General features: G+C 42.4%; 3 protein-coding genes across 4 annotated transcripts; 2 read left to right on the top strand and 1 right to left on the bottom strand.

Annotated features, from left to right (window-relative positions):
• Window positions 1–43: 43 nt before the first annotated feature.
• On the bottom strand, window positions 44–1,561 carry hddc3 (HD domain containing 3). Its single transcript, XM_029144761.3, has 4 exons — window positions 1,421–1,561; window positions 1,077–1,132; window positions 758–998; window positions 44–296 (listed from the first exon to the last, which is right to left on the bottom strand). Exons 1-4 carry the CDS (start codon window positions 1,530–1,532, stop codon window positions 166–168), a joined length of 540 nt encoding a protein of 179 aa, XP_029000594.1. The 5' UTR covers window positions 1,533–1,561; the 3' UTR covers window positions 44–165.
• vps33b (VPS33B late endosome and lysosome associated) lies at window positions 1,528–7,151 on the top strand. The gene is made up of 24 exons (XM_029144759.3): window positions 1,528–1,669; window positions 1,942–2,038; window positions 2,936–3,016; window positions 3,100–3,161; window positions 3,244–3,293; window positions 3,651–3,718; window positions 3,798–3,843; window positions 3,918–4,012; window positions 4,091–4,195; window positions 4,268–4,355; window positions 4,436–4,513; window positions 4,761–4,834; window positions 4,915–5,001; window positions 5,078–5,168; window positions 5,246–5,320; window positions 5,398–5,462; window positions 5,545–5,599; window positions 5,680–5,726; window positions 5,978–6,110; window positions 6,198–6,271; window positions 6,346–6,444; window positions 6,539–6,614; window positions 6,756–6,875; window positions 6,945–7,151. The coding sequence occupies exons 2-24, from the start codon at window positions 1,943–1,945 to the stop codon at window positions 7,022–7,024; spliced, it is 1,845 nt and encodes a 614-aa protein (XP_029000592.1). The 5' UTR covers window positions 1,528–1,669; window position 1,942; the 3' UTR covers window positions 7,025–7,151.
• A 518-nt stretch (window positions 7,152–7,669) lies between these two features.
• Window positions 7,670–13,839, top strand: prc1b (protein regulator of cytokinesis 1b). Of its 2 annotated transcripts, none has more exons than XM_029145009.3 (14): window positions 7,670–7,837; window positions 8,083–8,215; window positions 8,842–8,964; window positions 9,258–9,491; window positions 9,772–9,942; window positions 10,313–10,462; window positions 10,560–10,707; window positions 10,796–10,932; window positions 11,305–11,400; window positions 11,488–11,634; window positions 11,718–11,828; window positions 12,100–12,207; window positions 12,314–12,413; window positions 12,974–13,839. In XM_029145009.3, exons 1-14 carry the CDS (start codon window positions 7,827–7,829, stop codon window positions 13,069–13,071), a joined length of 1,767 nt encoding a protein of 588 aa, XP_029000842.1. In that variant the 5' UTR covers window positions 7,670–7,826; the 3' UTR covers window positions 13,072–13,839. The 2 variants fall into 2 exon arrangements, with proteins under 2 accessions (XP_029000842.1, XP_029000841.1); XM_029145008.3 differs by having other exon boundaries at window positions 7,671–7,837; window positions 12,314–12,490.
• Window positions 13,840–13,971: the final 132 nt, after the last annotated feature.

Below are 13,971 nucleotides of genomic sequence, written 5' to 3'. Positions count from 1 at the left end.
GGTAATTAAATGTTAAAATTACACCATTTATCATTGCATCAGATTCAATATTTAAACAACTTTATTGCCAGGTGATAGTTTCAAACTGAAGTACAATCAAGGGGAAAAACATTAACAGAACCTCCTTATAATATTTAATCAGAATAAACCGATTGAGTCATGTTGTCAGAGTTGAACTCCTCTCTGTCTGAGCAGCTCCTCCAGCTTCTCCTCCAGAGCAGCGTTTGTTCCTTTCAGGCCTTTCACCACCTCACAGGCCCAAATGAAATACTCTTGCACTCGCTCTGCTGTCCAACCTGCCCAGGACACAGTAGAACATGTTCTTATTGTGAAGGAAGTTATTAGAAGTAAAGTGTATGACTGTGGGGTATCACAAGCTTTACTCCAACACTACTGACAGCTATAGCTACACTTTAAACACTGTTTGCACCTCTTAGTTTGAATCAAGAAAACGTCTGTAAAAAGTCTACACATCTATGATGCAATTTTGGAAATATTTCTTTTTTACAATACATTCATGACTCGAGTACATGTTATTGTGCACCATTTTAAGAAAGAGATGATAATATTCTTTATTTCTCTTAGGAGTTCAACAAATCACCAAAATCAATTATGACCTGTTTAGCCGTGGTTGGATAAAATAACCTAAGTTGAGAATCAGTTAATTCATTTTATTTAAACTTTTCCGTTTCAGAAAAGCATAAACTATTTATGTTAAGTCCTGATAAAAGCAGTAAAGAGACAAAGAGGTGCTGACCAACGGGTGTGCAGCGATTCAGGTCCCTCAGGTTGTACAGTTTATCAGCCAGTTTGACCAGCTTGGCTTCTCGGCTGCAGTGAGGCGCGTGCACCACCTGCTGACGCTTCCTCTCCTGTTTGGGAAGGCTCTTGTCATCCGTCACTTCCTGAACTATACGAGCCACAACTGGCCCAAACTTTGATTCGAGCTCTGCAGGAGTGGTGTCGGTGTCCTCCACGGTGTCGTGGAGCAGAGCGGCCTGTAGGGCAACACAACGGACACGCTCAGTAACACAGTAAATACAGCCCCATACAGAAAGTTACTGACATCCACTCACTTGCAAAACATTGATGTCTGTGATTCCTCCTTCGTGGCTGAGTATTCTCGCCACTCCTTAAAAATACACATACAGAGCACATTACTGAACACTTATGAAGCTGATGCTGTTGGTAATATTGTTATTAGCCTACTCCAGGTATGTTCCAAACGTGCCTCACAAAGAAGCTGTCTAAAAAAATGGGTGGAAAAAAAATAATTTCTGACAGTTTACTTCAAACCAGCTATTTCTTGAATAACTCATAATCTAGCAATAAAATAATGGAGGGGGCTTGCGTTTGTGCGAAGGAGGACAGATTTACGAGCAACAATTAAATGCATCATAATAAAGTCCCAGGCACGTACCAATCGGGTGATTTATATACGGCGTTGCTTCTGCATCTTTCCGCCGCTGATTGCGGTGTTTGTCTGCGGCGAAATTAACCGTCTCTAGTAACAACGCAACTTCTGAGCTCATATTAAAAACCTAGTGACAGACAAACACAGTCGGGTGACTCAACTGCGACTCGGCTGCGTATCGGTCCGTTTCTTTTGGTGTCCGAGGGAAAACTGTAGCTGATGGGACAAGTTCCGCTGATTTAGCTACGGAAGCAGGTAGCTGTTAAATCATATACATGTCCATTTGTTGACGCTTTTATTTATGACCACTACTCGTTTTGTGTCATTTGTTGACTTAATTGTAAAATAAAATACAGGTATATTTCCAGCATGTCGATGCAGCTGGTAGTTTTGAATATCCGTGTGATGTGAAAGATGTGTTTTTAGCCTCTAAGCTAACTTAGCTAGCAGACTGACAGCACAGGGTTTGGTCTCCTCTGTCTGTGTATTTTTTAGCCACTTTGCCATTATTTTGTCTGCTTGCTCAGTATGGCTCACAGTGCCAGGAAAGACTCTCCGGAGCTCCCCGACTTCTCGATCCTCAAGCGGCTAGCCAAAGACCAGCTCATCTACCTGCTGGAACAGGTACAGTCTCAGCATTTGTCGTCTGGCTGCCACCTGACACACACCACCAGGAAATGCTGTATGCTGGGAGTGTGTGTTGTGACGATGACATGTGTGACAGTTACTAACAAATAAAGAAACATTTAATATGAAGCTGATTTATAGCTCATCGCCACACCTATAATAACAAAGTAGTTATGCTAGCAATAGATGGCGATTACTTTCCTTTTAAACATTGACAATTTGCTCAAACAACACAACACACATTATTCCTAATGCATATCTGTTAATGTAAACAACGTGTATTTTTTTTTTCATCATGCTGCCTTTAACTATGATAAGATAGGATAAACTGTATTCATCCAACAGAGGGGAAATTCAATCTGCCAAAGCAGCCATATATACAGCAAGGTAGAAAAAACAATTAGCAGAAATGGGCAGGATGAATTCTAATTAAAAATTGTTAGCAGGGACATGTAACATATTTACAACACAAACATACAGTGTATTGTACTTTACTTACCGTAATTTTGTAAAAGAACACGTAATAGCTCTACATCTCACACATAGTACAGTACATAAAGTGTCCAGGTGTAAAGTGCATCAGTTGTGTATGTCAGACTGTTGAGTTCTACAGTCTCCCAGTGGTGGGTTTAAGGCTCTGCGGTACCGCAGGGGTGGATCAGTCTCCACTGATGATGCAGTGGATGAGTGGAATTGTCCATGATGGATGTCAGATTGGCCAACATCCTCCTCCTTCCTGACCAGCTTGTTCAGTTGTTAAGCTTTTTGATCAAACATCCATACACACTTTGGTCCATTTAGGTGAAACTGTAAAATAGTTTAATACAGGGCAAACAATGTGCGTATTTGCTGTCTAATTTTTGTCTTCACTTTGCATCGCTCTATTTTTCACAGCTGCCGGGGAAGAAGGACCTTTTCATCGACGCAGATCTGATGAGCCCATTGGATCGGATCGCTAACGTGTCAACACTACGGGTGAAACATTTAGCAGACCTTCTGGCTTTGAGAAAAGCTGAAGCTTCAGCACCTTTTTTAAACCTTCTGTATCTTGTTTGCAGCAACATGAAGTCGACAAACTCTACAAAGTGGAATACAAACCTATTATAAGCACCTCAGATCAGTGAGCCCCACTGTTCATACCTTATACGTACATCTACACATATCAAGTTTAACTGTCTGACAACAAGGCTTCTTCTCTTTAGGATCTGTTTTCTTATCCGGCCAAGAATACAGACAGTGAAGTGGATATGTGGTAAGTAGGAGGAGAAAGCTACAGCTTATAATAGTCCTTAGTGTAAATGTAATGGTCTAAATTTAAAAACAGATCTAATCAAATCTATAGTAACCTATGTAAACTTAGTCAGCTGCTGATGTATATCTGAGCGAAGTGTAGTTCATCACATCATGTATGTGGGTTTGGTCTGTAATATAAACTCTGTCCTTTAGCACAGACTCACTATGGAAATCAGGTGCAGTGTTCAGGTTCACTTAACTAGTAATACACATGCGTAAAGGCGCAAAACGACAAAAAGAGCTGTATTTATAAATATTTATAGCTAGAGAGGAGTAAAAATGTTAAATGCTAGTGTTTTATTACTTTCTGTTCCAGATGTCGCCAATACAGACAAGACAGCAGGGAAATTCAGAAGATACAAAATAATTTTTACCCCACAGAAGGTATTTGTGCTCCACACTGCTGCAGCCTTGACTAACTTTGGATGCTCACATTCACCGTCTCACCCTCTGTGTCATCCAGTTCTACGCGTGTGATGCGGTGCTGGAGGAGCAGGGCATCTTCGGGGGTTTGTATTTGCACATATCGTTTTAGTTAAAACGATGGGCAGAGTTTCTAGTGTTAAATGGGTTCTCCTCACAGATGTGACCACTGATGAATGGCCCTTCTATCTTCTTCCACTGGATGAAGACATCATCAGTTTGGAGCTGCCAGAGTTCTTTCGAGACAACTTCCTGGTAAATATCAAGTCTGAAAAAGACTTTAGATGATGTTACTTAAAATTAGTTTAACTGTTGGTCACATGGTTTTAACAGGCAGGCGACCAGCGGTGGGTGAGGACCATCAGCAATGTTCTGCACCAGCTTTATTCCCTCTACGGTCCCTTCTCTAAGGTCTATGGGATTGGACGGTGTTCAAAGGTGCAATGCGTTATCCAGGATGTTTTCTTAATGAAGGAATGAGCTGTCATTGAGTCCATCATTCTGTTCCAGATGGCATATGACGCGTGGAAGCAGAATAAAGAGGGAGAACAAAAAGCTGATCATGCTGCCATAGGAAAGATGGTTCTCATCGACAGAGGTGGAAGCTGCTGGTATTTTCCTCAGTGAACCACTAGCTATGGCGCGTCCTGTCCTCTAACGCTGTCACTGTCTTTGCAGATGTGGACTATGTTACACCTCTGTGCTCACAAGTTGTGTATGAAGGACTTGTGGATGATATATTTAAAATAAAATGCGGTGGGTAACGTTTTCTCCCTGCTCTGCTGTGCTTGTCTACTGTCTGCTACATGCCAGTCACAATAACTTACAGAGAGTCTTTGAAAAGGCTGGATTGGTTGGAAAGATCATTGCTTGTGAAGCTGACTTCACAGGAGGCATTGACTTGACTTCTCCACAATAAGATCAATATTGTCTCATGACACTTAGATTTAGCAACTTAGGATTGATTTATTTTAGTCTCATGACTCCAAATCTTTTTCTGCAGGATGTGTGGAGTTTGGACCTGATGTTACATCTGATAACAAAAGTGTAAAAGTCATGCTAAACTCTGAGGATAAGGTGAGTCTGACAGCAGAGGGCTGCTGATGTTTCCTTGATTTTATCTTTAACCCCCTTTAAACACCTGCGGTGCTTCGTAGGTCTTTGCCGAAATTAGAAATGAGCACTTCTCCAACGTGTTCGGGTTCCTGAGTCAGAAAGCCAGAAACCTCCAGACAGCATACGATGTGAGTGAACGCTTGGTGCCCTCATCAGTTTCTCTGATTCGTTATGACTGACTCGCATTTGCTTTCTGGTGCACAGAAGCGTCGGGGGATGGACATCCAGCAGATGAAGACTTTTGTGTCTGAGGAGCTGAAAGGGTTAAAACAGCAGCATCGCTTACTAAGCCTACGTAAGGATTACAGATGTGCTGCACATCAGAGCTTTGCTGTGTATTTAAAATGATGGTTGCTGATGTTTCTCTTGCAGATATCGGTGCTAGTGAATCAATAATGAAGAAGAAAACCAAGCAGGACTTCCAGGAGTTGCTGAAGACAGAACACTGTGAGATAACTCAGAAACAACGAATGCTACGCTGTTTTCTTGTTTAGTTTTTTCTTGATTGCCAGTATCTCTTACAGCTTTGCTCGAGGGATTTGAAATCCGTAAATGCATTTCCTACATAGAGGAGCACATCAGCAGACAGGTGACGACAGCATACAGTCTGGATGTGGAAACAGCTCACATACGATAAACACACAGGAAACATATTTCTTTCTGTATTCAAGGTCTCCATGGTAGAAAGCCTGCGACTACTGTGTCTTCTGTCTATCACAGAAAATGGTGCGTCGGCTTCAGACTACTTTTAAAGGACTCCGATTCTCCTGGTGCTGTAATAACGGTGTGATGTTGTTTTCCCACAGGGCTTCTCCCAAAAGACTATCGCTCACTCAAAGCCCAGTATCTGCAGGTGAGCCTCACCATGTCTGAGTACAGCTGTGACTCCCAGTCCCACTTTTTAGATTCAGCCTCCTTAAAACTCTTGTGTTGGTGGCAGTTGTGACATCAAAACTTTTTATTTTGTACTGTTTCATCCACAGTCACAGGCCTGGATTGCTTTTAGAGAGGACAGAACAACTGTACTCTATATTTAACCATCTGTGTCCCCTCACATTCTTTTTTGCCACCTAACAAACTACTGGTCTAACTGGTCTCTATCAGAGCTACGGAGTCCACCACCTGCTCACGTTTGCCAACCTGAGGCAGCTGGGGCTGCTGGTGGAGCAGCAGCCGGGGGAAACCTTGACTGTCATGGAGAGCAAGGTGGGAAAACTGGTCAATGACAAAGCTGCAGGTAAATGTGTCTTTTAAAATTCACTACCACCTCTTCATCTGTCCTGGCAGAGCAGCAAAAGGGCTGAGTCCTTACTTTGTTTTACAGGAAAGTTGACTGATGCCTTCTCTTCTCTGGCAAAGAAGAGCAACTTCAGAGCCTTAAGCAAAAAGCTGAACCTGGTAAATGATCATTGTCTTTTTGCTCCTTCTCATTACAAGGTGACACACCAGCTTTTTTCTGCCTTTCTGTAAAGGTGCCAAAGTCAGAGGAGTATGACCTGCGCATCCCGCGGGACATGGCGTACATCTTCAGCGGTGCCTACGTCCCTCTGAGCTGCAAACTCATCGAGCAGGTGAACCAACAGGATTAGATTATTCCACAGGCTTTTTGCTTCATAGTTTTTCTGTTAGAGATCATTTTCATTTTTCCTGTTTTCCACTGTGCAGGTGTTGGAGCGAGATGGTTGGACCGGGCTTGAAGAAGTCATTAGGCTACTAAACGGACATGAATTTACTGGTCCAGGTTAGGTCATAAGAAGAATAATATAAAAGAGCAATTTGGAGCTGTTTAGTGACCCTTTGCCAGACATCAGTATTAGCCTTTAAACCAAAATGTAAAACTACAGAATGAATTGAAAGTTTGTTGGTTTGTGGTTTTCATCAGGATGCAACGGAGTTGATTTAGGCGTGAAAAACGATGCTCAGCGAATCATCTTGGTCATGTTCCTCGGTGGCTGCACCTTCTCTGAGATTTCAGCGCTGCGTTTCCTCGGCAGAGAGAAAGGTCAGTTCGACATGTTACAGAAAAGGGATTTAGGTTTTAAAAATTAACAGCTGTGCTTTCTTCTCTCAGGTTTTAAATTCATTGTAGTAACAACAGCTATTACAAACAGTTCAAGGCTTTTAGAGGCTTTGCTGGACAACCATGTATAAATGTGGTGATGGAGGCTGTCGGCGCATCGTGATGGACGGAACCGGATGCATTCCTGCTGCTTCAACCATTCCTTCTGATCAGCACCGTTCTGTGTTGTACAAAGTTAATAAATGTTTTACCACAGGATGCCTTTCATCATTTATTGCTCGTGTCAGTGTCAGAAGTTAGTGTATTAAACTGTGGTGCAGTTTTGAGCTTTTTGTACATTTACTCCATTGACGATAATAAATGTTTTACTTTATTACAGTCATCTGACAAATTTAGAGACTTGAAGCAGAATTTGGAGACTTGAAGCAGAAGGTAAATAACGATAGATGCCGTTATTATAGATAACGCTGCTGTCAGTACGTAAAGTTAAACACGTTTGAGGTAGATGCAAAGCAAATGTCCGACAGACTTAAAGCATAAATGAATCAACAGCAGGATTTTACTTAGATCGCGTCTTCAGCTTTGCTCAGTTTAACTTTAACAACAACATCATTGTTAGTGTCAGAAACCTGCTGCTTCACCCCGCCCTCTGGTGCGTTTGATTCCTTTAAACTCGTGTGGCGGTAGATGGTGCTACTTCATGAGAAACCGTAGAACCCCGCCGGTCGCTGGAGGTTTTACACATCACGCGCTCCGTCAGAGAGAGCCAATGAGAGCGCAGGACGCTGCCGGACGCGTATTTTGAACTCTGGTCCAAACGGACTGGTCCGAGCTCAGACTGAGGACCGACGCCCCGTCAGTTTCTGGGTTTTAACAAGCTGTTGTGGGTTTAGGCTCTTCGCGTAAAGTCGCGACGGAATCTGGAATTTAACAATGAGAAAGAGGTAAGAACAAAACGCCTTTTCCTGAGTTTGTTAAAATGAGGCTGGTGCGTGTCAGCGCGTGGAACAGCTAGCTGTTAGCTGTCACCTCGGAGCTGTTGGCTTAACTAAAACCAACGCCTTTTAGCATTGAATTCAGCATTTGGCTTAGTTAATTAAACGCTAACTGTTGTAAAGTCGCAATTATTTACTGACAACTCCCCGTGAACCATGTCTCCGTGTCTCCCACCTGTCGCCGTCCCCTGTAGCGAAGTGCTCGCAGCGGAGGCCGTGTCGTGCCTGAACATAGCGCTGTGCCACCTGAAGGACATCTGGGAGGAGATCGGTATCCCCGAGGACCAGAGACTGCAGAGGACTAATGTTGTCAAGAGCCACATCAAGGTGAGAGGCGATACCGATACAGGACGTTCACATTGACAAACGTCGATACTGATCTCATCAGACCCGGGTCCAACCCAAGAATGTGTTCGTTACAACAGCAGAAACAACATGAAGGTTGGTTTTTAGTCCTGCAAAGATTTAAGTATCTGCAGAAGAGTAACATTATTGTTGGGTCTGTCAGTCAAACTTTATACGAAGTTATTGTGTGGGTCTAAGTGAGAGGGGGTCAAACAGGACACAGCATTCAATCAGTCTGACTGAAACCACTGGGAGGATTCAGGTCCCCAGTGTCAGGACTCCACCGTTGCAGTCATTGCAGTCTTTTCTAATTAACTTTACCCTTAAAGGCATTGACATGTATTTCTTTGTAAAGTGTCTGGTTTGTCGTACAGTATCTGTCGTAAACTATGCAGGCTAATGAAGTGCCATTTAAACATGTTGTCCTCTAAACCAGTGTGTGACCAGTAGAATGAGCAGTTTCTCCCTTTTTACTATTAATTATTTAATTAGGTAACTAGTCTGACAGTTACTCTCTTATAAAGACGATTCTGCATTAGGTATATATGGCACAGAAATGACAAACAAGAGTTCACTGCAAATTGGCAAGAATGTCATTATTTCTTCAGACCTTATTGGAGATGATGATCAAAGAAGAAGAATCTCTGAAGAACAGGCTCCTAAACAGCATCCAGACATGCAGGGCAGAAATGGAGAAGCTCTGTCTGGAACTGCAGCGTCCAGTGTTTGAGGTAATTAGTGTTTCACTGATAATGATTTCTGGACAGGATGAAACTTATTCACTGTAAATTACAGAACCTCATCAACTGATGTAAAATTTTGTCTCATGTTCCAAAGCGGTTTGTTTTTATTGACTTTTGCAGCACCTCTGTCCTCCACCTTGTTTTGCTTATCCACTGTATATGTGTTTACTTGCTGCCATTTGATAAGACTTAACTACCTTACCTACATTTGCTGGTTTCTAATGATGGGTCAGTATTGAAGAATACAGCTTAGCAGTGAATTTGGTTCCGTCTCTGATAAGGATGAGGAGGGCATCAGCATGCTGCAGCAAGAGAAGAACATCCGCACACAGGTGGAGGCTCTGTTAAAGGAGAAGACGCGGCGGATGCAGCAGCTGAAGTCTCTGAAGGAGCAGGATCAGGACCTATGTGACATCCTGTGCTCCATGCAGTACGGCATCGCCTCGGACTCGGTCCCCTCACTGGAGCAACTGGAGAACTTTCAGCAGCACATCTCCAATCAGAAAGCAGAGAAGGTAAGAATCTTAGGTCTGTTTGTCAGGAATAGACAAACTGCAGTTAGATGAAACCAGTAAGCAGTACAGATGCCCAACATTTCTACAAAGCAAATTATTTTTCTTATGAGACATAATTTTTTATTGAATAGATCAATTTTGATTGTTTTTATACTGGGTTTGCATGCGGTTTATCAGTTTATCCTTATTCCTAGCCTGATTTTTGACAATGTTTAAAACCACATTTAGAGCTTCTATATACTGTTTACTTGACCGTGTTTCTCTCATTTCCTGCTTTCAGGAGAGGCGGTACGTTGAATTCACAGACATCAAAAAGCAGATCATTGTGTACATGGAAGAGCTGGAGCACATCCCTGAGAGCAGCTTTGAGAAGGATGTCGTCTGTGAAGACGAGGACTCTTTTTGCCTTTCCAGGGACAATATTACATCACTTAAACTGCTTCTTTGTCAGGTGAGATGTTATATAAAGGGCAGATGTTGCTGAATATTAGAACAACCACACACTGCTGAGGTGAGCTTTGTAGAGTAGTTTCTGATTCCCTCAAATTCAATGTAGTGTCCCTGCATTTTATCCTGTTGAACAACCTATTGACATGACACCTCACTTGCCTTATGGCTAGGGAAACTAACATAGCTGAAGCATTCATTACAAAAATGAAAATTAAAAACCTTGGATGTGAATAATTGTTTCAACTATTTAAGATATTAAATGGGATACAAAGGTAGTGATGCTTTTCAATGTGACTGTGCTTCAGCCATTCATTCAGTCACGTTCATGGTTAGTATCAATTGATTATTTCACTGCTTTGTGCTTTCTGCAGCTGGAGGAGCGTAAGGCAGAGAACGAGGCGACGTGTGAGAGTCACAGAGAGAAGATCCAACAGCTGTGGGACAGACTGCAGGTTCCTCAGGAGGAAAGGGAGGCCTTCAATGAGCACATGGTCACATCCAGGAAGAGGAACCTGGAAGCGGTGAGAACACGCCGAGTTAAACTAGCTGGTCTTTGTCACCTGCCTGTGACTGTCTGACTTGTAGCTGCTGCTTACACTTTGTATTCATATTTTTTAGCTGCAAGCAGAAGTGCAGCGTTTGGAGGAGCTCAAGCTCTCAAACATCCGCAGCGTCGTAGATGCCATCCGTTCGGAGATCGCTGTATTTTGGGAAAAGTGTTTCTTCAGCATTGACCAGCGGCAGGACTTTGCTCCGTATTTTAGCGGTGGGTTTTATTGGTGCTTTAGTCGCTTTAATCTGAAACCACTGATCTTTCAATGTAACTAGACTCAAGCTGTAAATTATCCTTGTAGAGGATTTTACCGAAGAGCTGTTGAGTCTCCACGATGTGGAGATCCAGCACTTGAAGCAGCATTACCAGGATCACAAAGAGCTTTTCGAGGGCATTCACCAATGGGAAGAAAGCTGGAGGCTCTTCCAAGACTTGGAGGTGAGCTTGGAAATATTTGTTTGTAGGTTAAAGGTGAATAAATGTTCACCTTTAACCTAATGTAAAGGTGAAAATGTTCTTTTTTAAAACACAATATTTGGGCCAGTACGCCACCTAAAATAGAGATGACGACCCTCATCATAGCATGTGTGAACCAGGGCATCCAGTAATGGATCCGATAAAGGACCAGCAGATACCACATATTACGTGACCAGAGCTTTTGGTTTGGTTTTATCAAAAGCGCTGCCTCACTTCTTTACATTTAATTTGTCATTTAGTTGTGCACATCTTGTATTGTACAAACCTTTGAACTATGCACTTTGGAAACCTTTCTAAAGTAAAATCGCTCCTATTCATCTGTCACATTCTTAGAAAAAAGCCTCAGATCCAGCAAGATTTACAAACAGAGGTGGGAACCTTCTCAAGGAGGAGAAGCAGAGGTCAGAGCTGCATAAAAGTCTGCCGAAGGTAAAACCACCAACGACCTGTTTGAACTAATAACATGTTTTTATGGGATTTCTAAATAATGTCAATGTACCTTTTTTTTTGTTTTAGCTTGAAAAGAAATTAAAAGCTCAGATTGATGAATGGGAAGGCGAACAAGGTCAGGAGTTCCTGGTAAATGGGCAGAAGTTTCTGCAGTATGTGGAGCAACAGTGGGAGCTGCACCGACTAGAGAAAGAGAAGGAGAAAGCAGAAAGGGTGAACCTGTTGTTTTGTTGGAGGAAAGTCTGGCTCTGTGTTTTTTCTGAGAAATGTGCTGACGCGTCTTTTCCTCTCAACAGCACTTAAAAAAGAGCAAACAGACAGAGGAAGATATGCTTTACGGAACAACCATACGAACTCCAACCAAGCGCAGGTTTCTCGGCACTCCCACATCCAACAAATCACGAAAGGTAGGCAGATCCGTCTGTAGAGGCAGAATACATTTAGACCCCATCTGTGGGGTTCTGTAGGCCTGTTCTGGTTGGTACTGGACTATTCGGACTCTTGATTCTGTCAGTGTGACACAATAGACGAGTCCAGTTGTGACTCTAATTCCTCAAAACACCAATGAATTGTGGCTCATTCACTCATTAGTAATCGGCTTCTGTTCCTTTCTGATTGTGTTACTTGTTGCTAGTTGTGGTTCTGTCATAACTCAACCGCTGCTGCTGTGTGTCTCAGTTTAACGCCACATCCAGCGTGTCCAGCTCTAACAGCACCATGCGCTCAGTCTTTGGTGGAACTGTCTGCCGCTCGCCAGTGGCCCGTCCTCCGCTGTCTGCGAATAAGGTCAGTTTAACTTAGACGAGTTCAAGGTAAAGTACGGTGAGTTTGTAGAAGTTGACAGGCGGTGGTTTACAGGTCTGGCCCGTCTCTCCTGTCTTCTGTCCTCCAGGTGTCAGCTTTACGGACACCAGGTGGGAAACCCCCCAACCCACGACTGCAAAGCTGTAACAAGGAGAACGTGGCCCAGGTGAAGGGGAGCCCTCTGAGCGGTGCGTTGCTGCCCCCTGCTAGTCCACAGCCTAACTTCAGCATAGCCTCTGTCGCCAGCACATATTCAGAGTTTGTGGTAATTGACTTTCTGTCTCTAATTAGTTTGTTTTGTTTTTTGTCTTTAGTTCTGTGCAGTGGTTTATTTCAGATTATTGTAAACTAATGGTGCGAATTTATATTTTAGAGGGACTTGGTCAACTCTGAATCTGTTCAGTCGAGGTGTGTTTGTAGATTCCGGACCTCGTGATCTTTATTTATTACTTTTCCTTTATTGCATGCATCTAATAAAATGAATGGCAGCTGTTAGAGCCCATGTGCTTCGAGTGTCTGCTTGCTTTAACAGGTCACATGTCAGAGCTGCACTAAAATAAATATCACGTCGCTGTTTTGTGCTAATAACAAAGATGGAAAGCAGCAGTGAAGTCAGTTTGACCTTATAGGCCTGTGTCTGAGACTTTCCTCACTACTTCACATTAACAGATTTTTGTGTCTGTTCTTAATGATCACAACCTGTTTCTTTGTTGTGTCACAACTTCAATGGCTGCTTTTGTTTCCACAGCAACATCTGTCCACGACCTCCAACACCAAGGTCCAGCACGACATCCTGAACTCCACCACCACCACCACCGACTTTTGACCTCTCCATTATCGCGGTGATGCCATCATCAGCTATAATATCACGTCACAGTTGATGAAGCTTTAAGTTCCAACAAGGTGGATCACTACTTTTACTGCTTTTATGCTTTTATATGTAAATGAAGGTTGAATACGTAGTGTTATGTCAGTGATAATCAGGGGATGGAGGAATCTTTGTCCATGTGTCACTGTACAAGTTAAAATATGCTCGCATCCTAGTTTAAACACTACTTTAGCTCTAGTGTTGTCTGCACCTTGTACTGAACATAAAGAAAGTTCGACTTTCTGAACTTATGCAATCTGGGGTCACAGGCCAATGAATTCTGAACATTTGCACATTTTTTTAGAGGATGTATATAAAGATACACTGTGTGACTTCGCTCACCAACACTGATCCTTCCTCGTCTGTTTTTATACACGTATGTATCTGTGTACATATTACTGTGTCTGCTCTTCTGGAAACTCCACTGATCCATCAAAGTGTTCATGTGTGAATCGCATGAGTTCAGCAGATTATCACAAGCGATTTTGTAATGCTAAGATAGATAGAAAGCTAATGCTTTTATATTTTGAAAAGTACAGTAGGACGATAAAACCTGTTCCGTAACAGTCATCTGATTCACACATTCTTGTTTTAAGAATACACTAAATACAGTGTAACATTCAATTTTGTACATATTACATTATTTGACACTTCATACTGTTTAGGACGGAGACCAGTGTGACCTGGTTTGAACGTTGAATGTGTCTAGAAAACGTTTCACAATAAAACGCTGCCCATTGTTCTGACTGGTGTGTTTTATTATTATAGTTTCATGTATTTCATGCCTACAATGGTAAAATGTAACAAAGTGAAACAAGTTTTATTTTAACAAAGGTTTATTTTTTTACAGTACATTCCAGTGGCCTGGTTAAAACACA

The sequence above is a fragment of the Betta splendens genome, chromosome 3 (genome assembly GCF_900634795.4).
Source record: "Betta splendens chromosome 3, fBetSpl5.4, whole genome shotgun sequence".
In the NCBI taxonomy this organism is placed as follows: domain Eukaryota; kingdom Metazoa; phylum Chordata; class Actinopteri; order Anabantiformes; family Osphronemidae; genus Betta; species Betta splendens.
The sequence above is the reverse complement of the archived record's forward strand: the minus strand, read 5'-3'. Positions and strand labels throughout refer to the sequence as shown.

Excerpts from the sequence above, each read along its gene's own strand:
- hddc3 (XM_029144761.3), bottom strand. The coding sequence starts at position 1,532 with ATGAGCTCAGAAGTTGCGTTGTTACTAGAGACGGTTAATTTCGCCGCA. Across the intron at positions 999-1,076 it reads CAGACATCAATGTTTTGCAA|GCCGCTCTGCTCCACGACAC; the intron begins GTGAGTGGATGT and ends GTTGCCCTACAG. Across the intron at positions 297-757 it reads GAATCGCTGCACACCCGTTG|GTTGGACAGCAGAGCGAGTG; the intron begins GTCAGCACCTCT and ends TGTCCTGGGCAG.
- vps33b (XM_029144759.3), top strand. The coding sequence starts at position 1,943 with ATGGCTCACAGTGCCAGGAAAGACTCTCCGGAGCTCCCCGACTTCTCG. Across the intron at positions 3,162-3,243 it reads ATTATAAGCACCTCAGATCA|GATCTGTTTTCTTATCCGGC; the intron begins GTGAGCCCCACT and ends TCTTCTCTTTAG. Across the intron at positions 4,835-4,914 it reads TGCTAAACTCTGAGGATAAG|GTCTTTGCCGAAATTAGAAA; the intron begins GTGAGTCTGACA and ends GGTGCTTCGTAG.
- prc1b (XM_029145008.3), top strand. Across the intron at positions 10,463-10,559 it reads GGAAGAGGAACCTGGAAGCG|CTGCAAGCAGAAGTGCAGCG; the intron begins GTGAGAACACGC and ends CATATTTTTTAG. Across the intron at positions 12,491-12,973 it reads GCACATATTCAGAGTTTGTG|CAACATCTGTCCACGACCTC; the intron begins GTAATTGACTTT and ends TTGTTTCCACAG.